General features: G+C 46.6%; 1 protein-coding gene across 4 annotated transcripts in view; it reads right to left on the bottom strand.

Moving 5' to 3' along the window:
- The window catches only part of LOC146772936 (rho guanine nucleotide exchange factor 11-like), an 896,981-nt gene that overhangs the window by 212,032 nt on the left and 660,184 nt on the right, over window positions 1-24,765 (bottom strand). For all 4 annotated transcript variants that reach the window (XM_085639320.1, XM_085639323.1, XM_085639321.1 and 1 more), the window contains one exon: window positions 22,349-22,516. In XM_085639320.1, the coding sequence (XP_085495446.1) occupies window positions 22,349-22,516 (168 nt within the window). The remainder of the gene's footprint in view (window positions 1-22,348; window positions 22,517-24,765) is intronic.

Below are 24,765 nucleotides of genomic sequence, written 5' to 3'. Positions count from 1 at the left end.
GGTGGAATGGTTGGAGGATTGCTGGTAAGCTCTAGGTAATAATCATGTTGGATAATTCCAATCACCCATTTGCCTGTTGTTATAATTGCCAAATAGGGAGAAATTGTTGAAGTCTTCCCCTGACAGGTGTGGTATAGTCGGGGGGAAGCGTGGGCAAGTTACTGCTTATTAGGGGAAGTGGAGTTAAGGGGTGTGTTGCCTTTACCCCTACCTTTAAAGTTGTTCCCTCAATAACCTCTCCGAAAAAACCTCTTGAGGGAGAGAACTGTTTATTACCTTTGTAGGTGGAGGTATTGTGGTCAGAGGATGTGGTTTTGGACCCTCCTTGGTAAAAGGAACGACAAAAGGAGCCTCTGTTTGAAGGAGACTGGAGCGCTCCCATGTACTTGGCCACTTTAGTATCCTTTTTCATTTTGTCCAATGCCTGATCTACTTCAGGACCAAAAAGATGTTTCTTGTCAAATTGTGTGATAAGAATGGATTGTTGGACCATGGGTTTAAATGCAGAGATCCTTAATCAAGCATGTATCCTAAGCAAAATGCTAGTGTTGACCACTCTAGCCGCAGTATCGGCAGCATCTAGAGCACACCTTTTGAAGGAATTTGAAATGAGCTCACCCTCATTTACTAAATACTGCGCTTTAGCTATATGCTAATCTGGGGTATATTGAAGCAATTGCGCCATTTTCATCCCAGTGTGCCCTGTCATACCTGGCTAAAAGACCCTGTGTATTTGCAATGCGCCATGGATTAACTTAGACTTCTTATCTGGTGGGGGAGCATCACCAAATGTCTGGGAACTAGCCCGCTTACGAGCATTAGACACTACCAGTGAATCTAGTGGCAACTAGTCCTTGATAAATACTGGGTCTGTTTCCTCTTTAAAGGGATCTTGTAAGGAGTGTCCTCATCAGGAAGCTTATGTTTCTGAGGCAGCTTGGGATGAATATGACCAGTCTCTGGGATAGTATATAGTCCCTTTTGCTTGGGATCGGTTTTCGGCGGAACAATGTCTCAATTCGGATCCGAAATAACATCTTTCGGTTTTGGCGCCGGTGTGTGCTGGCATTTTGGTATGGAAGATGTCGGCTACGAACGCTGCTTGGCTTTTGGCATGGAGGATTTCGGTTTCGGGCCGGACTTCTGTTTGGAACCAGAGGGCTTTGGTTCCGGCGAGGACTTTTGCCGTTTCGGTACCGAGCTGTAAGGCGTGACTGGTTGTTTCAGGGCCCGGCCTGGAGGCAGGGCATCGGAAACTTCATCTCGGTACCGACCTTGGCCAGAAGGCAGAGGTGGTGCCCGAAGCCTTGTGCTTTTTAGGAGTGATTTGAAGGGGTAAGGGGTCTTCTGTACTCATGTCACCTTGTCCCTGCGGCAGTTCTTTGACTTCAAGGTCTATCTCAAACTCCGAGTCGGAGTACTGCAGGGAGAAGGCTTATTCCTCCTCTGCCGCTGATGATTCAACATCTTCTTGACCGGAATCTTCACCAAAGATGTCCGGAATGTCTTTGATGCTCAGACGCTGCAGTTCTCGACGTCGAGCCTGATGATCGCGAACAGTTTTCTTCGATCAAAACGGTCTGCAAGTGTTGCAGTCTTCTTCCTTGTGCTCCAGAGACAAGCACAAGTTACACACCCTGTGTGAATCAGTGCGCGGATACTTCGTATGGCACTGAGGGCAGAATTTGAATGGTGTCCGTTCCATCGACGGAGAGCTGAACCAACGCAGTTAGGCCCGAAGGCCGTCCACAAAGCTTTCCGATCGAAAAGTAGATTCCGTTGACCGAAAAGATACGCGGAGAAGTGGGAAACACGTACGAACCAATTCCGTCAAGGGTAGAGAGGATTTCGTGCCGAGGGGAACCCCAAAAATGGTTTTGAACCAGAGCGCAGCAATACACGTCCGAACCTGATGGCTGAAAAACACAATCTAACAATGGAGTCGATGACCATGCGCACTATCACCGTAAGGAGGAGTCACCTTATCTCATGACTAGGAAAGACTTCTTCGAAGAAAAACAACTTGCAAACATCCGGACCAAACACTAGATGGCAGGAGTATGCAAAGCATGTATATCTACATCACACATGCCTCGAACATATATTTGCGTTGACCTTTTTTTGAATTAACATCAACTTGATGTGCTCAAAACCGCTTGTCGCACTGAAAACTACTCATGTTTCTGAATTCGTTTTGTACGATTCTGGTTATTCACAAGTTGCTGTATGACACTATGAAATATTTGAAATAGTGGCCAGTGTCCCTGGTACACTCTTAAAGAAACCAGATGAGGATCTGATTAAGTTCTTTCTTTTGCTGCAGTTATATTATTTTGATGGGCTATTTGTCACGGATTTACAACGTTGATATACTGTACACTCAAAAGTCTCTCTTTTGTGTCAATAGGCTCTTCTCCATCTCATTTCCGATCTAGAATCCTGCTCCTGAAGTATATAGCAGAGTAATAAGTTACTTACCTTTGTTAACACTTTCGCATGGATAATCCATCTAGTCGCAGATTACCACCTAGTGAATACCCAGGTGGCAGACTGGATCAGTAGATTTTTTTCTAAGTAATTTTCTGGCATGCCGATAGGTGGCATTGAGCAGCTTCGCATCGGGTCTGTCCCACCATAAATGTGATATCGGCCCACAATATAACCAACACCTTTGCACGTCAACATCAGTTTTTTTCTGATATCTGTCTGAGCCGTGGGATGCTGAGCCCTAGTAAGCAGATTGTGCCAGTGTGCTGATCTCTAATTGGCATTTTTTAGTATCAGTCAAATTAGTCTATCCCACAAAACTTGGAGGAAGGTAGGGTTGGGCAGGAATCTACAGTTAGATAGAGTATGCACCCCGAAAGAGCCTTACTAAAGATAAGTAACTTGCTCTTCTGATGGACACTTCTAACAGCAAATTCCTCACCAGGTGAAAACATACCAGAGTAGAACCTCGCTAAGTGGTGGTTCTGTAGATGATTCAGACAAAGAAAGCATGCAGGAATGAATAGGCAAAGTGCCCTTCCCCCCGTACTAGGTAATCCAAAAACAACAGTTGATGGACAGAATGTAGAACAATGTCATACATTCACCCCAGTACAGAGATCTGGGCCTAAATCCGTCGTTTTTTTGTTCACCATGCCGTTCCAGTTTGAACCTAGCCATATGGAAATCAGTCTTGACCCTGTGCCTCATGGGAACAGTCCAGCCCGAACTGCCAAGCCAGGTCCTCCCTGGACTGGAAACAAGCATCCTAGGACCAGTTTCGGGGTTTCATCCCTCTTCAGCCAGAATAGCTTGATTCCAATGGCATGGAGAGCACGGGACCCACGTCTGGGCATACCCTTCCCACTCGGGGTGACAAATGCAAAAACAACAGTTGATGGACAGAATGTAGAACAATGTCATACATTCACCCCAGTACAGAGATCTGGGCCTAAATACATATTTTTTTCCGTCCATCATCCCCTTTGGTATCGCTTTGTTCGCCCTAAGTTGGCAGGGTATGCCCAGACGTGGGTCCCTTGCTCACTTTGCCACTGGATTCAAGATGGCCTGGCTGATGAGGGTTATGAACCCAAAACCGGTCCCAGGATGCTCGTTTCCGGTCCAGGGAAGACATGGCTTGGCAGTTCGGGCTGGACTGTTCCCATGAGGCACAGGGTCAGACTGATTTGCATATGGCCATGTCTGAACTGGGGTGGTGGCGTGAGCTAAAGAATGATGATGGATTAAACCCAGATCAGTTGACTGGGGGTGAGTGTTTGATTTGCTCAAACGCTCCGTCCATCATCCCCTTTGGTACTTGGTAATCCAACAGTACTTTTTTGGAATGTGCGAATTGACGCCCATGTCTCAGCCTGGCAGATGGCCAAGACGGCCAAGACTCATGGTAGAAGCTTTGGCCGAAATAGCCCAAAGGCCTTCCTGAGGCTATTTCTTAGCCAAACCATAGAAGATACACAATGAGCTGATCATCCACCCAGTGATATTTAGTGTGACCAACGTAGAAACTCAGAGCTCTCTTCGGGTCTAGGCCATGGAATCTCAGTCTTCCTTCTTGGATGGATGAGGAAAGCGTGATAGACTGGCTAATGTCGGCTGAGTTCATCCTGGCTGGCATTTAAAGATCCTGTCAAGTGCAATGATGAACCCAGAACGCCCTGCTTGTTGAAGAACCACTTGGCAGTAGTGTGGTCTATAAGAACCTGTACCCATTCCCCCGATGGATGGGAAGAAGACTTTTAGAGCCAAGCGAATCGCCTGCAACTAAAGGAGGTTGACGTGAAGGCGGGTTTCAGCTGAGTCCTCTGATCTCCACCTCTCCTAGATGAACACACTAGGGGTGCTCATAAGGTTAATGGGGAGCACCAAGAGCCAAAAGTGCTTGTAACCTACATAGAACTGCTGGTAGCATCTATGGGCAGGATGGTTATATGAAAATATGAGATCTAGAGAGCCAATGTCATCACACCGTCACCTGGATCCATTCCATGCAGAACTTAGACCAAAGCATAAGCTTGTCTTTTTAAGTAAGAAGTTCAGATGGTGGAGATTTAAAATAAGATGAAGTCTTTCATCCTTCTTTGGCAGTTGAAATTAACAGTAGCAACCACCCTGACTTTTGATGCCGGCACAATCTATATAGCTCCCTTCTCCAAGAGAGCCTGACCATCTAGTCCGAATGGACTAGTGGGCCTCCGGAAGTCGCTGTGATGCATGTGGCATGTTTGGGGGAGTGGAAACAAAGGGTAGCACGTAGCAATGTGGAACAATTTGGATCACCCATCTGTTTGATGGCTGTAATGACTTATTCAGCTTCCAACTAGGTGACTACGCCCTGCTGAGGGCAAACTAATGTGGCTTTGGAGTGGTGCAGAGCAGGGGAATTTTTATTTTGTTGGCCCTGGATGCTGCTGGCCAGAATCCCCACCTCTGCCTCGAAAGGTTTGGGTAGTCTGTTGTTGTGGAGGCAAGGTCTGACGAGGCTTCTTCTGTAAGTGTCTTCAGAAACCTTGAAGGGGGCACTGGGGAAACTACTGTCTGGGTGGTGCTCGGCCGAGCAAGCTCACTGTTGCCTTGCTCTCTTTAAAGCACTCCAACACAGAGTCCATGTGGGCTCCGAAGAGATGGGTGCCTTTAATGGACATGTCCATCACTCAAGAATCCTGTAAAATGTATCCTGGTGTGGAAACACAAAGCTGGCATCAAATGCCCTACGCACACAATTAGTTTGTAGTGTCCAGACCCAACCTAATTACGTACTTCACTGCGTCTTACCCTGAATGAGTTGTTGAAGGTTTACATAAAGGTCATATGTTACTGCTGACAAGACGTTGCCCACCATGTCCCATTATGAATGCGAATAACGCCCCAAAAGGCAATTTGAATTTAAGAAGCTGAGGGCAAGACTGGTGGATCAGAACATGTGCTTTCCAAATTACTCCTTGTGCTACAATTTTTTTTTTTAGCGGAGTGGTCAGAAACACATTATGGTTCACCCTATTGGTGGAGGCTTGAACAACAAGACTTTCAAGTGTTGGATGCTGCAGGAGGAAAAACGTGTCTCCGAGAGCAGGTCTGGGTCTCCTGGCTATTCAATGATTGAGAGTAGAGGCAGATCCTGGCTTTGTCCAGGTGCCAAAAAGTGTGTCCGTCAGAGGTTCATTAAAGGTGAAGGAGAGGTTGCACGGAGAGCTGCCCTGGCTGCAGTACCTTCAGGAGTATGTTAGTCTTTAACTCCATTGGGGGAAGATGGATGTCAAGTACTTCTGCTGCTCATTGTATTACCATGGCAATAAGGCACACTCGACTGTAGTGGGGCCAGGGGGAGAATTTAGGCCAGTGTCAGTCAAGGTATCAAAGCCATTCGCCTCCTGCAGGTCAAGAAACTGGTTTTAAACATCATATAATTGATAGGTCGTCTTGCTGCTCTAGATCTTAAAATCTGCAATACAGAGGAAGTGTATTGGAATCAGTCTGGAGTCAAGTTAAAGGTCAAGGTAGGTGCAAATTCAAGAGATGTCACATCTGATTTGCTTTAGAGTCCGAAATAAGCATTGACTCTTCCTCAACCATTAGTGGTGTCGCTGTCGACACATGGTGCTCAGGTTTTGGTACCGTATCGGAAGTTGAAGCAGGGGTTGGCCCTTGAGTCGGGCAGATACAGGAATGGGGCCAAGAGGCACAGTCAGGATAAGGATCAAATCTGCCAGTGATATCCCAACTGAGGGCTTCATCAGATTCGTGGGGCCCAAAGGTGCTCGATAGAGATCTGGGAGGGTACTAAAAACAGCATAGCATCTTTGAAAGCCTGGATCTGCTGTATCATAGCCTATGGACCCAACATCGGGTTGGATCAGAACTAGTGCCAGGATCAGTTTCCAGGTGGGAGATAGAAAGTGTGACTTTGGGGTACTGTGGTGTCAGCGCAACATCTCATGAGGAGAGTGGTGGAAAGAAGGGGAGCTATCTTTCGACCTATTGCACTTCTTTTCCTTGGACTTATCTGCGGACTTGGAGTGCAATGATGGTCTCTCTCGGGAAATGCCTCAGGAAGCAGAACACATCTACGTCCTCAACTTTGATAGGAATCAAGTCTTTCTGCGATACTCAGTGACGTAGAGCTTGGCCTAGTTGTTCCAGGTAGCATTAGGGTCATCCGAGCACAGCTGTGGCACGATTCTGTGGCAATCACGGCAAGGTTTAAAACTTGTTTTGTGGGGGTGGAGACATGTCATTTGCACACTCAAAATGTTGAGGAAATCTTGAAAAACAACTATGTCAGTTGACAGAAATCGAAGAAGCGAGTTCCAGATCAATGTCATAGGGCACAGAAAGAAAGCAACATACATCTACACATAATGTTGGTGGTTATATGGCGGTTCCAATGTAACTTCCTGTGAAGGGGGACCCCGACTTGGAACCACATGACACCACTTCCTGGTGTGGGAGGGAAATGCTGAGAAAAAAAAGTCGGATCCAGCGTACACCAGGGGACAGTTGCAAGGTGAGGAATTTGTGGTTAGAAGTATCCATGAGAATGTGGGTAATTCAGGAAGATTAGAGTTTGAGTGACAACAAGGTTCCATACTAGAGTTTTGCCAATACTTCCCTAATGATTCTTGCCACCCATGCCTATACTTTGTGGTAATGTTGGAGTTCCAGTTTGTCTTCCATGTTATTCATTCTGTACATGATCCCAGCAGCCTATGCCTAATGCTGCTTCAGGACTGTAGATCTAGTATGGTATGTTAATGCGTCATAACTGTTGTCATGTTTGTCACAAGCTAAAAAGCCAAAATTGCTCTTTTTAAAGACAAATAAAAAGGTTGAAGTGGGTTTATCAATCGGCCCCAAGGAAGGTTTTGAAATCATGCTGCCTCTTATTAAAAAAATCATTCATGTATTCAAGGTTGGAGAGTATTGTTCCAGCTTTCCTGAAGCACATAACCATCTCACTTTGCTTACCAAGATAAATCACTCCACACAAGAATAGGTGGCATTCCCATTGTGAATAAAACACTGAAGAAACAATTAAAGGGCCAGCATCAGGCACACCATGATCACCTTCAACAGCTGGACAGTAACTAGGCTTTCACATTGGCCATGGCTCTGAGGCCGCTTTTATAGAAAGTCTCTTGACAACTACTGACACCAGAGATCTTAGTCCTGACGTCTTTCTGCCATTTTTGATACTGTTAACCATGATCTGTGGGTGCGCGACAGATCTTGTATCTTGTGCTGTCACTCCCTGATGGTCATTGGATGCATCAGGTCACGTTTGATGCATGGCTTCAAATCACACTTGGATCCGAGACACCAAAGGCAGACATAATGCGGGTCCTTAATCGACATCCACTTCCTACAGGAGCATCATGGCTAAAAACCCGTAGTCTTCAGGGGAAACACGAGCCTAGCACCTGAACTGTCACTTACAGAGGTAAGATGAAGTCAGTACGGATTCTAATGTCGTCACCTATCAGCGTGCAGGAGTAACTGCTAAAATCTTTCTGGATTTAGTTTGGCACCTGGGGGAATTCAAAAGGTGAGAAATTTCTGGTTAGAAGTAACTGTGAGACTTGTAACACAATTGTTCGTACGAAGATATGAACTATTCAGATCAAATGGCTTTAATCTATGAATAGCAAACAATAGTGGTGGCATTGTGGTGCTTTATAAAAGGAAAGTGCTATAAAGGAAATGGACAAATCCTTTGTTCAGTGAGTCCCACTATAAGAGATACCACCAGCCACAAAGCCTAGCACTAAATAGAAATATCGGTTGCAGGAGGCTCCATGCTGAATATAGCAAAAGGTAAAATAGGCAGAAGATGAAATACCGGGAGGGGGGTATTGGAGGTGGTTTGCAGGGAGGTTAGTGTAATAATTTTTTTTTAACTTACCTGTAACTGCGGATATTCAGTATTGGTATCTTTCATTGATTCATATGCTTGAATCATTCCCCGTCGTCGAAGTGGGAGTCCCATGAAACAAGCAGATATATTTATGCATACTATCATAGGCTAGAATGTCCGTAGGCCACACATTTATTAGCCTATCTATATTCTTTTTGAAAAAAAGGACCAAACTTGAACTTGTAACCAATCAGCTACTGGCATCCTCTAGAACACTCCCAAGAAAGGCTGAGTACCTCCGATTTTCCAGCACAAGTGGGAGCAATATCCCAAGCATAAGGAGAGCCTCTCCGGGGAGGAGGGTAAGTTGCATATGAATCTATGAAAGATACCAATACTGGATAACCGCAGTGACATAAGTTTCATATTTTCTTATCCAGTATTGGGGTAACTTAAATAGATTCACATGCTTGAATCAGAATAGCAAGTAGTATCCAAATAAATGACATTTTCCTTAGTGGACGGTAGGTAACAATAAAATATACTTCTAATCAATGCATCGTAAAAGCGTAAAGATAGAGATACTTCTACCTACCTATGTAAACATGCATACACAGTCCTAAAAAGCACGATGAGAGGACAAGCATTCAATTGTAAACATTTTTTCAAAGGAAATGAAAATGTCAGGAAGTGATTAAATAGTTTCATGTCATAATTGAGATTAAGCTAGCTTTGAGTATATAATAAAAAGATACCTCTATTTACAGAGGCTCAACTTTTGAAATAGATGTCTCAGGCCCGTCTGTCCCACAGCTGCGTCAGCCTGCTGTGTTACCCCCAAGCAATAGTGCTGCATGAACGTGCAGGTGGTTTTCCACATGGCAGCACAGCAAATTTTCTCCAATGGCATGCCTGCGAACAGAGTTGTCAAAGTAGACACTGCTCTCTTCAAATGGGCATTTGCCCTCTTTGTCAGAGGTTTGCCAGCCTTGGAATTGCAGAATTGTATTGTCACTGGGATCCATCTTGCAATGGTTTGTTTCGATACCGCTGAGCCTTGATAGTCTTGACTATAGGCTATGAATAACTTGTTCCTTTTGCGAATGTCTTTGGTTCTTTGCAAGTAAAACTTTAGGCACCATTTGATTTTGAAAGTGTGAAGAGCCTGTTCCGCTGGTGTGACTGGATTAGGGAAGAAAGTCAGAAGAATAGGTTCATTTATATGAAATTGGGGAGGAACCTTGGGGATAAACCTCGGGTTTGTTCTAAGGAGAACAAACTCATCTGTAAAGTGAAGAAAAGGTTCCTGAAGTAAAGGCTTTTATCTCACTCACCCTCCTGGTACATGTGAGTGCAAGGAGCGAAGCAACTTTCCGTGTGAACATTTTTAATTCAGCCCTATGAACAGGCTCGAAAGGCTGCTAATCAGCTTTGAAAGGCGTATGTTAAGGTGCCATTCCGGGGGAGGAGGTCGATCCGGAGGGAAAGGTTTTATGAGTGCTTTCTTTAACTTTTTTCACAAGCCTTGTGGAGCAGAGAGATACTGTCTGAAGAGAACGTCTGTACCTTAATCTTGCTGCAAGATGGACCTTTACTGAAGAGTAAACTAATCCTGAGTTCGCCAGGGAGAGAAGGTAGGGTAGGATCTGTTCAGGAGCTGCGTGGAACGGATGAAGATAGTTCTGTTGACACAAATGACAAAACCTTTTCCACTTCCACCTATAAGTCTTGTACGTGCCTTCCCCTCTAGAGCGAGGACATCTTTGCACTCTAGCGGTAGCTTTAAATTCCTGAATTCGTTGAACTCAAGAGTCATGCGTGCAAATGGTGAGAGGCTGGATCCGGGAGACAAATCTGACCATTGCACCTGGTCAGGAGCGACGGCGTGGGAAAGAGGCGAATTGGCTTGGCCTCCAGCAGGAGGAGAAGCTCCGAAAACCAGTACTGCCTAATTCACTTGGGAGCGATTAATATGAGGCGGCAGTGCTCCTTCTTCATCTTGGTGAGGACTCTGGGAATCAGTGGGATGGGGGGAAAAGTGTACGCATAGATACTGGACCAATGCATCAAAAGAGCAATCTCCCACAACCCTGGTGGAGGGAATTGACTTGCGTAGAACTGGCATTTTGTATTGGTTTATGTCACAAAGAGATCCAACACAGTTGCCCCCACTCTGAGAATGTCCTGTTCAGTTGTCATTAGACGAATTCCCACGCATGGCAGCTGTCCTTAGTCCTGCTGAGGGCATCCGCTAGTGTGTTATGGACTCCGGAGAGATGTTCGGTCTTCAGTGATATCTTGGGAGCTGAGAGCCAATCCCAAAGCTCTTGAGCTTCCCGGCATAGTGTTAGAGATAAAGTTCCTCCCCGTTTGCGGATATAATACATGCTGGTTGTATTGTCGTACCAACCAGCACAGAGGAGTTTGTGATACTTGAGAGGAAAGCCTGTAAGGAGAGAGAAAATGGCTTTGAGCTCCAAGCGTTGATGTGCAAAGACCTTTGACTTGCCGACCATCTTCCCTGGACCTGCAGGTCCTGCATGTGACCACCCCAAACCTCCATAGAAGCATCCATAGGGACTATAAAATCCAAAATCCTGCCCTAACGGCAGGAACGTGAAGCCCTGGGAGAGATTTGGTATATGAGACCACCATGCCAGTATGGGTAACATCGGAAGGGAGATAGAGATCAAGTTGTTGAAGGACCCTTCTGACTGGGCCCACTGGGGTTGCAGTTCTTCTTGAAATGGTCTCATCTTAAGACGTGCTAAGGGAACCAAGCTTATAGCTGAAGAGGTCATGCCTAGGAGCGATATTAACAGTCTCACAGAAACACACTTTCTTTTTGCAATGCTTCAAGACAGATGCAGCAATTCTGTTTGTTTTTCTTGGGAGAGGAAGGTTTTGTTCCATATGGTGTCGAGATGGGTTCCCAGGAATGTCCTGGTCTCACTGGGTGTGGAGGAGAACTTTGGCCAGTGACAGAGAGGCCTAGCTTGCAAAAGAAAGAGAGGCAAGCTTCTGTTGCACTGGTAGCTTGACCTGGGTTGGGGCTTTTATTAGCCAGCCGTCTAGGTAAGAGAATACCTGATGTCCTTGCTTTCTGAGGACTGCTGCTACAGGTGACATGCATTTGGGAAAAATCTGAAGTGCAGATCTGAGTTGATGGGTAGAACTTTGCATTGGTAATGGATTCAAGCTACTGTGAAGCTAAGATATTGGCGGTGCCTGGGATGGATGGGAATATGGAAGTAGGCATCTTCCAGATCTAAGGATGTCATCAAATCTCCACTGTTGAGTCCTTGAAGAATGTCGAAGCGAGATATAATCCGGAAGTTTGTTTGCAGAGGATTTTGTTTAGTTTTCTGAAATCTAAGATCGGTCTCCACCGATCCTAGATCCACTTGGAGATGAGGAAAAAACGGGAATAGAATCCTTTTCCATTCTGGGTTGTTGGGACCTTCTGTATTGCCCCATTTGAGAGCATTAATCGTACCTCTTTCGACAGTAATTGAAGATGAGGGAGAGGGGCTCCCTTTGGCAGAGTAGGTGGTGGTCTCTGTGTAAAGAACAAGTTACCTTCGGTAACGATATATCTGTAAGAAACATTAGTAGTGATAGATTCCTTAACTTAGAATTACCCGCAGGCGTCAGACTGGATCCGGAAAGTTTTTTTCAGCTGTACCCCTGCACGTCAGAAGGTGGTGTTGTGTGGCTCCGCGTCCGTCATTGGCATCGTGGTCGCCGAGATGACATCGTGGCAGCTTCTTAGACGCCGCCCTCCCGCGCGGATGTCAGTTCTGTACACTACTTTCGCACCAGGATCTCAGAGCCATGCAAGAACTGACCACTGGTGCCTTGAAACTAGGGCCCTGAAAGGGATGACCTTACCCCTAGAAATCAGTTTGCAGATCGGGGAGGACAGGTGGGGTGGTAAGGAATCTATCACTACTAATGTTTCTTACAGATATATCGTTACCGAAGGTAAGTAACTTGTTCATCTGAAAGAAACACATAGTGAGAGATTCCTTACCTTAGAATAGATACCACAGCAATACCAACCCCAGTGGTGGATCTGCAAACCAAGATCACATCAGGAAGTCCTGGAGAACAGAACGGCCAAAGAAGCCGTCTCACCGGACTTGGCTGTCCAGGCAATAATGCTTAGTAAAAGTGTGCAGCGAGGCCCATGTAGCTGCCTGACAGGCTTTAATACACAAGACGACACATATGGAGATAGTCAGCTTGTCTAGGCCCAACCTTCTTTGGCGCCCACGTAGCCTATAAAGAGCTGGTCATCCACCCGGAACTGTTGTGTGCAGTCCAAGTAGAATGAGAGCGCACGTTTTGGGTCCAGACGGTGGAGCTGCTCATCCTCTCTGGAAGGATGCGGAAAGAAGGTGGGCAAAGTGATGGTTTGCCCGATGTGAAAGGCAGTGACAACTTTTGGCAAAAAGGATGGACAGGTTCTGAGCATAACCTTGTCCGGATGGACAGAAAGAAAAAGAGGTGATGGCAACCAGGAAAGCAGTCTTCAAGGTCAATAGACATAGAGGACAGTTGTGAAGAGGCTCAAAGGGAGCGCACATCAAATATGTAAGAACCAAATTCAAATTCCACTGTGGCATCACAAAAGGAATAGGAGGGTAAAGGTGAGTAATGCCTTTGAGGAACCTATTTAAAGCAGGGGACTTGAAAAGAGAGGGCTGATCAGGTAGCCTGAGAAAAGCCGAAACAGCAGAAAGTTAGCCCTTGATAGTGCCCAGAGCAGAGCCCTGCTGGGCTAAAGAAAGAAGGAACAAAAGTACTTCTGAAAGAGTGGCAGAAAGGGGAGCCACAGCCTTTGCTGTGCACCATGCCACAAATTTGTTCCACCTGCAGGCGTATACCAACTTAGTGGAGGGACGCCTGGATACCAAAATGACATCACAGACTTCAGGAGGCAAGTCGAAAGGAATCAACTGCCGCCGGTCAATCTCCACGCAAGGAGGTGGAGACTGGACAGGTTCAGGTGGAGGACCGTCCCCTGCCACTGCGACAGAAGATCCTCCCGAAGAGGCAGTCGGATCGGGGGATCGATGGTCATACTGAGTAGCTTGGGATACCAAACTCTTCGAGCCCAGGCGCGCCCGGTCGCGCCTGATCTTCTTCAGCACTCTGGGCAGAAGTGGTAAAGGCGGAAAGGCGTACAACAGACCGCAACTCCACTCGCGATGAAAAGCATCACCGAGCGAGTGCCACCTTGGAAATTTCAACGCGCAGAACTGCTGCCACTGCACGTTCTCTTCGGTGGCGAATAGATCTAACCAAGGCTCTCCCCACTGGTGAAAGAGACCTTGCGCCACGTCCGGGTGAAGACGCCATTCGTGCTCCATTATGCACCTGCGGCTGAGTTCATCCGCCATAGCGTTCAGTGAACCTGCCAGGTGTTGAACCACCAGGGAAATGCCCTGACGTTCCAGCCATGTCCAGAAGCGCAGAGCCTCTTGACATAGGGTTCACGACCCCACCCTGCCCTGGTTGTTGCAGTACCACATGGCGATGGTGTTGTCTATGAATACCTGCACCACTCTCCCCTTGACAGAGGGAAGGAATGCATTCAGTGCAAGTCGGATCGCCCGAAGCTCCAGAAGATTGATATGGAGCAGGGACTCCGCCGGAGACCAGAGGCCCCTGATTTTCCCCTTTCCCATGTGGCCGCCCCATCCCAGGAGGGACGCATCTGCTTGTTTACAGTACCGTGCGACTCCCACTTTAACGACGAGGAATGATTCAAGCATGTGAATCTATGAAAGAAGGAGTAGTTTCTTACCTGTAACTCCAGTTCTGTAGTAGGGGTTTCTCTGTCATAATCTATGAATAGTCCCGCCCATGTGCGGGGACCCTGGTGCAATCAAAATATATCTTAAGCTGTCCTGCATTTGCAAACCTGCAAAGACACTTAAGAGACAGACAAAATAATACAGCCTAACAATAATATGGCTGCACTGGCCAGCACTTCATCTGAAGTGAACACAAAAGCCAAAATAAAGTTTAAATGTCATTTTTATTCACATCTGACATGTTCCTTTATTGTATCACACTCCCTTCACCAAAATCCCTTTAAACAGTAGAGAGGAAGGGGTAGACAGACAAGCCCTATAGGCTGTCATTATGTGTCTGCTAAAAGGATACCGTGCCTTTAAGGAACTCTCCAGAGACCCCCGGTATACCAGGATGCACAGCCACAGCAAGTTACTTTCAGTTCTTTTTGAAGGTGTATAACCACAGGCCTGATACTGTCAGTGTACTCCACCGGGGAGGAGGGAGGGTCGCTTATGACTATAACAGAGATACCCCTACTACAGAACTGGAGTTACAGGTAAGAAACTACTCCTTCTGTAGTAGGGGATCTCTGTGTATAGTCATAATCTATGAATAGAATGGCAAGCCCATCCCAACCAACAAACAGCGGTGGAGTAACAAACAAAACACCAACAAATTACTGTGCAAACAAATTCCTCAGCGAAGCCTGCCCAACCTGCGCATCTGCCCTAGCAGCAGAGTCCAGGCAGTAATGCTTTGTAAACGTATGGACCGACTTCCAGGTGGCAGCCTTACAAATGTCAGCAATTGGAACATTCCTAAGCAAAGCCGTAGTAGCTGCTTTGCCCCTAGTCGAATGCGCTGTAGGCTTACCCCCTAACGTCTTATTAGCTTTCTGATAACAAAGCTGAATACAGGACGCAATCCATCTGGAGATGGACTGTTTTGAGGTAGTTAGACCAGTTCTTACTGAACCATAATTTACAAACAGTTGATCCGACCTGCGGATGTCTTTTGTCTTATCTAGATAGAATTTCAACACCCTACGCACATCTAGTGAATGCAGAGACCTCTCCGCCGGAGAGGAGGGATGCTGAAAAAATGTAGGCAAAGTTATCATTTGATTTACATGGAAATCAGATATCACTTTAGGTAAAAACTTAGGATGAGTACGCATTACCACTTTAGAAGCATGGAATACAGTATACGGCTCTTGACAACACAGAGCCTGAATCTCACTTACTCTTCTGGCCGATGTAATGGCCACAAGGAAGGCAGCCTTCCAGGACAAATGCTGCAGAGAAGCCTTATGAATAGGCTCAAAAGGCTCCCTCATTAATCTGGACAACACCACATTCAATTCCCATGGTGGAGAAGGTCGTCTAACAGGGGGAAACACCTTACGCAAACCCTTCCAGGGATTTGAAAAAATGAGGTTTGGGAAGGGCCCTTTCTATACGCAGTCAAAGCTGCGAGATGAACTTTAATAGACTGAAAGTTAAGCCCAGATTGAGCTAACTGCAGCAGATAAGGCAGAATCACATCTTCTTTACAGGATGTAGGGTCAATGTCCTTTGCCGTGCACCATAAGCAGAATCTCTTCCACTTATAGGCGTAAGAAGTCCTCGTAGACGGTCTCTTCGCCTCTTTCAAGATCTCCATACAGTCCTGAGGTAGGTTCAAGTGTCCATACTGTACTAGCTCAGGAGCTATTCTGCCAAACTCAAGGACGAGAGATTGGGGTGAACCATCTGTCCTCCGAACTTCGTGAGAAGGTCCGGCCGACACGGCAGGCGCCGGTGTGGCAGAACAGACCGGTGAAGAAGGTCGGTGAACCACCATTGCCTCGGCCACTCCGGAGCAATCAGGATCATCCTGGCTCTGGATTGCGACAGCTTGATCAGCACCGCCGGAATCAGGGGAATGGGTGGAAAGGCGTAGAGGAAGCTGTTCGACCAGCTGATCCATAGTGCATTCCCCAGCGTCCCTGGTTGGTAGTACCTGGACGCGAAGTCGCGGCATTTGCTGTTTTCTGCCGTAGCGAACAGATCGACATCCGGAGTGCCCCACTCTGCAAAGACGTCTCTTAGCACGTCGTCGTTTAGCACCCACTCGTGATTTTCTTGAACGAGCCTGCTGAGCGCATCGGCTTGGGCATTCTGCACCCCCGGCAGATGGGTTGCCGTGATCGTTAGGTTCCTGGCCACCAGCCAATTCCAGATCGTCTGTGCCTCCCGAGACAGTGTGCGTGAACGGGAGCCCCCCTGCTTGTTGAGGTAATACATGGTAGTAGTATTGTCCGTCTGAACTAGCAGGGAGTTTGTCTTGAAGGAGGGATGGAACGCCTTCAGGGCCAAGTGTACTGCTCTGAGTTCCAAAAAGTTGATGTGGTAAGTCATCTCCGTCTGTGACCATATCCCCTGAATCTGAAGAGGGCCCGAATGCGCTCCCCAGCCCTGGAGAGACGCATCGGTCACTATGGTCTGGACCGGAACATCCTTGTGAAAGGGAGTCCCCTTGCAGACATTCTCTGAGGAGCACCACCATTTCAGAGACTGTAGAGCGTGTTGGGATAGAAGAATCTTGTCCTCCCAACGCCCCCTCCTCTGGTCCCATTGATCCTCCAGACATTCCTGCAGAGGCCTCATATGCAGACGTGCATTGGGGGTGAGAAAGATGCATGAAGCCATCGACCCCAGTAAAGAGGACACCGTCCTCACTGTAGGATAGTGGGCTGAGAGGAGGTGCAGGGCCTTCCCACGGATCGATAAGCGTCTCTCTTCCGAAGGACACACGCTTGCGTTCAAAGTATTGACTGAGGCCCCCAAGTACTGGAGACACTGCACAGGGATCGGCACGGACTTCGACATGTTGATATGCAGCCCCAGGCGATGAAGCAAGGCAGCTGTCCTGTTGAAATGACACTGGGCTTCCTGGTACGTGGAAGCTTTGATCAGCCAATCGTCCAGGTATGGATACACAAACACTTTGTTCTTCCACAAGTGTGCTGCCACCACTGCCATGCACTTGGAGAACGTCCTTGGCGCAGACTTCAGACCAAACAGGAGCACTGTATACTGGTAATGGTTGTTGCCTACCAGAAACCTCAGGAACTTGCGATGCTTTTGTGCGATCGGCACATGAAAGTAAGCGTCCTGCAGATCTATGGCGCACAGCCAGTCTCCTCGATGAAACTGAGGATAAATCTGATGCAGGGACAACATACGGAACTTCTCTCTGCGGATCCACTTGTTTGCTTGACGCAGATCCAGAATAGGCCTGAACTCGTTCTTGTCCTTTTTTCTGACGAGAAAGAACCTTGAGTAAAGACCTTTTCCTTCTTGCCCCAAAGGAACAGCCTCTATCGCCTTCTTCCTTAACAGAATGTCCGCCTCCCGCTGGAGCTCTCGTACCATGCAGGGAGAGCGCACTGGTGGAATCTGTGAAGGCGGGCTGGTGAAACGAAGACTGTACCCATTGCAAAAAATATTCAGCACCCACTTGTCCTGAGTAATTGTTCTCCACTCTGCCAGGTAGTATTGAATACTTCCCCCCACCGGAGCGGGTAACGGATGAGGGGGAAGCGACCTTTCAGGGCTTCTACCCGGCCGGGCCCTTGTTCCCCGAAGAGGATTGATGCTGGCCTCTGCCCCTCTGGCGCTTTTTAAAGGACTGCCTCGGGAACTGCTGTTGTTGCTGGTGCTGGTGTTGTTGTTGACCAGACTGACGCCCCTGGCCGCGTTGCTTAGAATAACGCCTGCCATAGGAACGGAATGACCTCTTCTGTTCCTTGGGTTTTTCCAACCCCACAGCCTTCAGGGTTTCTGCTTCGGCCTTCATGCGGGGCATTTCGTCATCCGCATGAGACCCGAACAACGTCGTGCCGGAGAAAGGCAAGTTGGCAATCTTTTGCTGCGCTTCAGGCTTTAGAGAGGTAAGCCTCAGCCAGGAATGTCTCCTCATGTGTACTCCATGACAGTACCCATGGGCCGCCAACAACGATACATCCCCCGCTGCACTGATGATCTGGTTGGAGACCATCATGCCCTCATTCAACACCTCCTGGAAGTCCTCCCGCTTATCCCTAGGCAGGAAGGCAGCAAACTGTTGCAGGGAGTCCCAAAGCGATCGGTCATAGCGACCCAGCAGAGCGGAGGCGCTAGCAGCCTTCATAGTCGTGGCCGACGTAGAGCACACTCTCCTCCCCAAGGAGTCCATCTTGCTACTCTCCTTATCCGGAGGAGCCGTGGAAGAGGGCGTTGTGGAGTGTTGTTTCCGAGCCGCAACCACAATGACAGAGTCCGGGGGAGGGTCCACCCTGAGGAACGCCGGGTCCGAATCAGGGGCCCTGTACTTTTTCTGCAACCGTGAGGGAGCAGACTTCACCACGGCTGGTGTCAAGAAGACCTCCATGGCTGGCTCCTCCAAACCCGGAACCAAAGGCAGGAGGGGGCGTGACAGGTGAGCCTTGTGCAAAGTCTCAAAGATCACAGAGGTAGTGGGAACCGGTACTGCTACTGAGATTCCCAATTTCGCCGCCCCCCGCATCAGCACATCCTGGAACGTGGCAATATCATCCACCGGCGATATTCTAGTAGGCGGCGTTTCCGACAACGAGGGGGAAAGCCGTCCATTGCTCGAAGAGTCCGTATACCTCGTGCCTCTGGAACGAGATCTATATCTCCGTCGTCCATGCCTGGTGTGAGTGGACGATCTGTGTCTGCTCCGTGACCTCCGGCGAGATCGGGAGCGTGATCTCAGTCTGCGCGGAGCATTAGGAATCACCGGTAGCCGAGGAGACGGCGGGAGCTGAGGCACCGGCGTTGGCGGAGGCGGTGTAGGTAGCTTAGGAGGAGGAGGAGGAGGAGGAGGAGGAGGAGGCGGAGGAGGCGTAGGAGGCTTCTGAGGCAGCGGCTGAGGGAGAGGCTGCGGAGTCCCATCACTCCTTGCAGGAGAACCCGGACTAGCCCTGTCCGGACTCCCGTCCACCCTTCTCTTCTTGGCGGCCTATCCCGTGCTGAAGTAAACGAGGGGGAGCGCCTTCTCCTCCTTCGATCCACGACTGGATATGGTAATCACCGAAGAAGTGTTACCCGATGTCCTCGACGTCGAACTGAGCGTCGACCTCGTACGGCTTCTCCTCGTCGTTGTCCGCAAACGGCGTCCCCTTGACGTCGAACGGCGGCCCCTCGACAGCGATCTCCTGTGCCTCGATGGCGATCTGTGCCTCGACGGCGATCTGTGCCTCGACGGCGATCTCCTGCGCCTCGACGGCAGCCGCCGGTGTCTCGGCGTCGATGTCGTCGGCGTCTATCCAAGAGCTGACGGCGAAGGAGACGAGCGGTTGCGCCTCGACGGCGAGCTGCGCTGTCTGTGGGGCTCTGCACGACGTCGATGGTGTGTCGACATCGACTGTGAAATCCTCGATGGTGACCCAGTTCTAGGTCTCGCCGGCCCCTCTCTCGACGTCGAACGTCGAGAACGCCGAGATCCAGAGCCCTGGATCGACGGCGAACACTCCGGTGCTTTACCTCTCGCCGTCGACGTCGTCGCCTTCGACGTCGAACGCGATCCACCAGCCGGTAGGTGTCGTTTCTGCTCCTTTTTCTGCCTGGAGGTCCCTCCAGTGGCTGAAGCATGGGCAGAGGAAGGGGAATGAGATCCTCCATGCCCCGAAGTCCCACCTGTTCTCTGCTTCTCCTGTCCCTGAAGGCGAATCTTCTCTCTGTCTCTCAGGGTCCTCTTGGAGAAGGTCTTGCAGATGGCACACGTAGCAGGGACATGTGAAGAGGAGAGGCAGAGAATACAGACATCATGTGGGTCCGTCTTGGCCATTTTCCTCCCACACTCAGGGCATTTATCAAATAAAGCCATGCTAAGAGTGGGTCAAACTGCACCAAATCGCAGGATGCAGCAGAGAAAGGCTCTAGACGTCGAATGAACAAACTTCTATATAAAAAAAAAACAATTTTTATCCAAATATCCACCCAAAAGGGTAGAGCTCAAGCTCCAGGGTCCTGCTAGCAGGAGCTGGAAAAAAGAACTGAAAGTAACTTGCTGTGGCTGTGCATCCTGGGATACCGGGGGTCTCTGGAGAGTTCCTTAAAGGCACGGTATCCTTTTAGCAGACACATAATGACAGCCTATAGGGCTTGTCTGTCCACCCCTTCCTCTCTATTGTTTAAAGGGATTTTGGTGAAGGGGGTGTGATACAATAAAGGAACATGTCAGATGTGAATAAAAATGACATTTAAACTTTATTTTGGCTTTTGTGTTCACTTCAGATGAAGTGCTGGCCAGTGCAGCCATATTGTTGTTAGGCTGTATTATTTTGTCTGTCTCTTAAGTGTCTTTGCAGGTTTGCAAATGCAGGACAGCTTAAGAGATATTTTGATTGCTCCGGGGTCCCCGCACATGGGCGGGACTATTCATAGATTATGACTGTACACAGAGATCCCCTACTACAGAAACCCCAATACTGGATAACTGCTGGGTTTTTGACAAATCAGAAGAGTAGGCATAACTCAAATTACAGAATGAACAAAGTCAAACAAATCCAATGAGCACAACATTAAAGTGGTTTGAGCTGATTAAGTCCTGGTATACACTTAATGGATCACGGCAATGAGGTTTTATGGATTTTCAAAAACTAAAGAAAATCAGACTACACAAGAGGAAGATAATGGCACAGTCTTGAAAACAGTGTTTTGCAGAGCTTCCTTCTCCATGATGGTTTATATTTTTGTAACAGAAAAACAAGGGAACCCCAACAATAGAACCTGGGGTGACTATTAATGTTTTGAGAAAACAATGGTTCCTAACGGGCCAGTGTGGTGCAAAGTAAACAAGAACAATTTCATTTGAGATGGTGTTAAGCAATATGCCTATGTCAAGTGGGCATACAAGGTAATTAATGCCGGACAGAGCAACAAAAGATAGTTATTTGACAGGGAAACAGAACAGTGTACGTAAAGTACAGTATTTAATTTAATAGTTTCAACAATATTGAATATACAATAAAACTCCTTTTATTGTTTAAAATTACACAGGCGTTTCTATCCTTGTTGTCAATGCGATGTATACATTTCAAAAGTCACCCTCACTCGTCACACCACACTTGCTGTAACTTTTTGTGAGCACTTAAACTATACTCTCAATATTGTTGAAAATATTAAATTAAATACTGTACATTACGTAAAATCTTGTGTGTCCCTGTCAAATAACTATCTTTTGCTGCTCCGTCCAGCATTAATTACCTTATATGCCCACTTGATATAGGCATATTGACTAACACCATCTCAAATGAAATTGTTCTTGTTTAATTTGGACCACACTGGCCCGTTAGGAACCATTGTTTTCTCAAAACACGGTTTATATTTTGTAGCATATGTAAAGACAAGGTGGAAGCTCATTTCTGAGTTATGATATGCTATGATCATGTTCTTCATTGAAACAAGCTTCCTGCTTGTTGTGACTTTTGAATGTTCTCTCTGGCTGCTAGTGTGAGAACATCAACACAGCTTTCAGTGCCCTAATGTCAGACTAGGGAAGCTGTCATTCAACATAGATGTGATACCATTGCAAACACTTTATACATTATGGATGATCAAAGTTGATGTTGGTCATTTTATACTCCGTGAGGTGCATCTTTGTATTGCTAAAATAATGTAAATATCTATGCACAGCTCTTTTCTTTTTACTAAATTGGAGACTTGACTGTGCTTGTGCCAGGTGCAGAAGAGTGCACAGAGGTGGGACTGGAGAATTGCATCCTCGTCTGTGCAAAGGACTAAGAAGTACATGATTTAACACTGATTACTACATTGAGGGTTTTAATGTGAGAGCAGTAGTTCTTCTTGCTTTCTGGTCACAGACACTAAAGATGGGCTATAATGACGAACCCATTGCCAATCAACATTTATTTGACACCGAAACCAAACCAAAAGAGGAATGTATCAAAAGCAAGGAACCTTCAATGTACAGAGCTTTTTTGTTTGTCTTTTTGGCTTTATTGTTTGCATGTTTAATGTGTTGGCACACTAAATCAAGACCTATTGTCTGAGTCAATGAAAGTTACTTCATGATGTTGAACTGACGACAAGCGGATAAGAGGCTGGGTGTGTGGGTGTGTGTGTGTGGGTGGATGTTGACACTGTAGACAAGAGTTCTGAATGCCCAACATACCTGTAGCGACGGCACGGACAAGCACAGAGTTCAGTTTTATTACAGGGCTGAAAGTCTGTTTAGAGTCTGATGAACCCAGAACTGCTTTACTGTGACACTTGAGAATAAGCTTTTCATCCTGTTTCTGCAGCAGCACTAAAAGATCCTCCAGTAGCAGCACATGCACATCTAAATATGGAGAGACAATATAGACACAGAGACAAAACGATAGTTTGTCATCAGATCTGTAACAGTAAAAGAGCAAACCTGGAAAGATACAGACATGTATATTTACCTTGATTGGCTATTTCTATAGTGCACACAACAATCATATTGTTAATTTAAATGAATAAGTATGCCTTCAAGAAATTCAAATAAAGATGTTCACTCTGCAGAGAAAGAGATACAGGGCAAAAACATGCATCAATGTGAGACGTAAGTGCAGGATGGGCATGATAAAGAAGTGATTTTCACTTTGAGAGAGAAAAGTCAATTTCTTACTAGTTATCAGGATTTGAGATTGTTTACACAGACCTTGTACACACACATTCTGGGCAAAAGAAAATATCCAAGATCCTGTATAAATGGAAGATGGCATGCAAAACGTATTGCCAAGATTAACTACAAAAGCACAGTGACCTTATTCTTTGTACCTGAAGATATTTTGGTCTGTCTCAGTGTGTGCTCTTCTCCACATTTCTTTTGGCTTTGAATAGTTTGCATAGTTTTTTCCAAACCGTGGGAGGAGGTGAGAGTTGTGTAGGCTCTCCTTCAGATATCACATCTCACCACTTCTTCCTCAGTCTTAGTGCAACATGCACAAGCCCACTTAGACTTCCCACTGACATCCACATGGTTGTGTTTATGATTTGCTTCACAGTTTTGAACCCACCAGTCGTTGGTGGGTTCATTTTTATTCCCCCCGCTATGGAATTTTGGGGTGCCCTTTTCTTCCCATGAAGTGTTGTGTAACTCTAAGAAGTGCATTTTAACCCATTGTGAATAATGACCCTGAGTAGAGCAAGACGCTATGAAGAGTAACAATTGTCTTAGTGTTCTTTTTTTTAAAAAAAAATTTAATGTCTGTCATACTGTCACAAGATGGGGGATTTTAACTGATTTTACATTTATGTATTTTATGGTTGTAGATTCGATCAGTCCTGTTTTGTTATTTGCACTTGGATGGTTTTAATTGACCGAATAAAGTGAACTTTGACTAACTTGACTGACTGGTTTGCTTCACAGTTTTTCACTGTAAAATTCTAGTACAGAACTGACAAATGAATTGAACTCCCTACATAAAATGTTTTGGTGTCCATGAATGGAAGACCACAATAAGGAAATTGTTAGAGAAAAAGTAGCTCATCCCTAAATCCAGTAATGGATCAGAATAAACAAGGACTCCTTGATTCCTGTTTTCAACCAAGCCTTTGATAACAGTGACCACCACATTTATTGAATGGGAATCCTGGTGTATGAGAAAAGGGAATTGTGTCCAGGAGGTGTATAGAGATTCCTCTCTGCCAAACTTAATATGTACGTGAATCAAAAGTTTGCAAAAGAACCAAAATTGCTGATCATGGTTAGATTTGGTGAGGCACATTGTGGCATAAGTTTCACTAACGTTTTTGTGAAGACTGCTAGTCAGTAATTTTATGTTAGGAGTTCACTGGGCTGAGGTCTGATGAATTAGCTTAGAACCCATAAGCAACATAGATGACAAGAGTACTAGTACTGCTGTGAAGGAGAGCAAGGACCTTTTTGAGCCAGACTGGAGAGAGGCAGAAGACATGTGAAGAGTCTCTCACTGCAGTCTTCATGGAAGGGAGATATCTTGAATGTCAGCAGCCTTCATCTGAACATTCTTTCAGAGAAAGGGTAACAGGAGAACACATCTTGGGGTACTTTAGTATTGCAGTATTCTTTACATTATAGTTTCTAAGCAACCCATTTTAATTTATGATTGCAATAATACTATTGGCTAGAAGGACATTTTTACTTACCTTATAAGCATCTGTTCGAAGTATGTGGTGCTGTAGATTCACATGCTCTGCATAGTCCTGCCATCTAGTGTTGGACTCTCGCTGTTGCAACTTATTTTTCTTTAAAGAATCGAGTCACAAGGTCTCAGTGAGGTCTCCTCCTCTGATAAGTAACATTCATTGGCATCAACTCCATTGGTAGATTGGTTTCCACACAGTGGGTCAGAGTAGGGATGGAGTAGTAAGCAGGATAAGACAGTGAGCATGTGTGTAATTTAAATTATCATACAGATTGAAGATATTTGTAGCAAACGCTGGCTTCTCCGGAGGCGGATGGGCGCATGTGATCAACAGATACTTACAGGGAAAGTAAACTCCGTTCTTAGCATGTGTGGCTGCAGATACACATGCTCTGCATGGACTGTAAAGCAGTACTCCCCAACGTGATGGCTAGCC

Source organism: Triturus cristatus, chromosome 12, assembly GCF_964204655.1.
Source record: "Triturus cristatus chromosome 12, aTriCri1.1, whole genome shotgun sequence".
Classification (NCBI taxonomy): domain Eukaryota; kingdom Metazoa; phylum Chordata; class Amphibia; order Caudata; family Salamandridae; genus Triturus; species Triturus cristatus.
The sequence above is the reverse complement of the archived record's forward strand: the minus strand, read 5'-3'. Positions and strand labels throughout refer to the sequence as shown.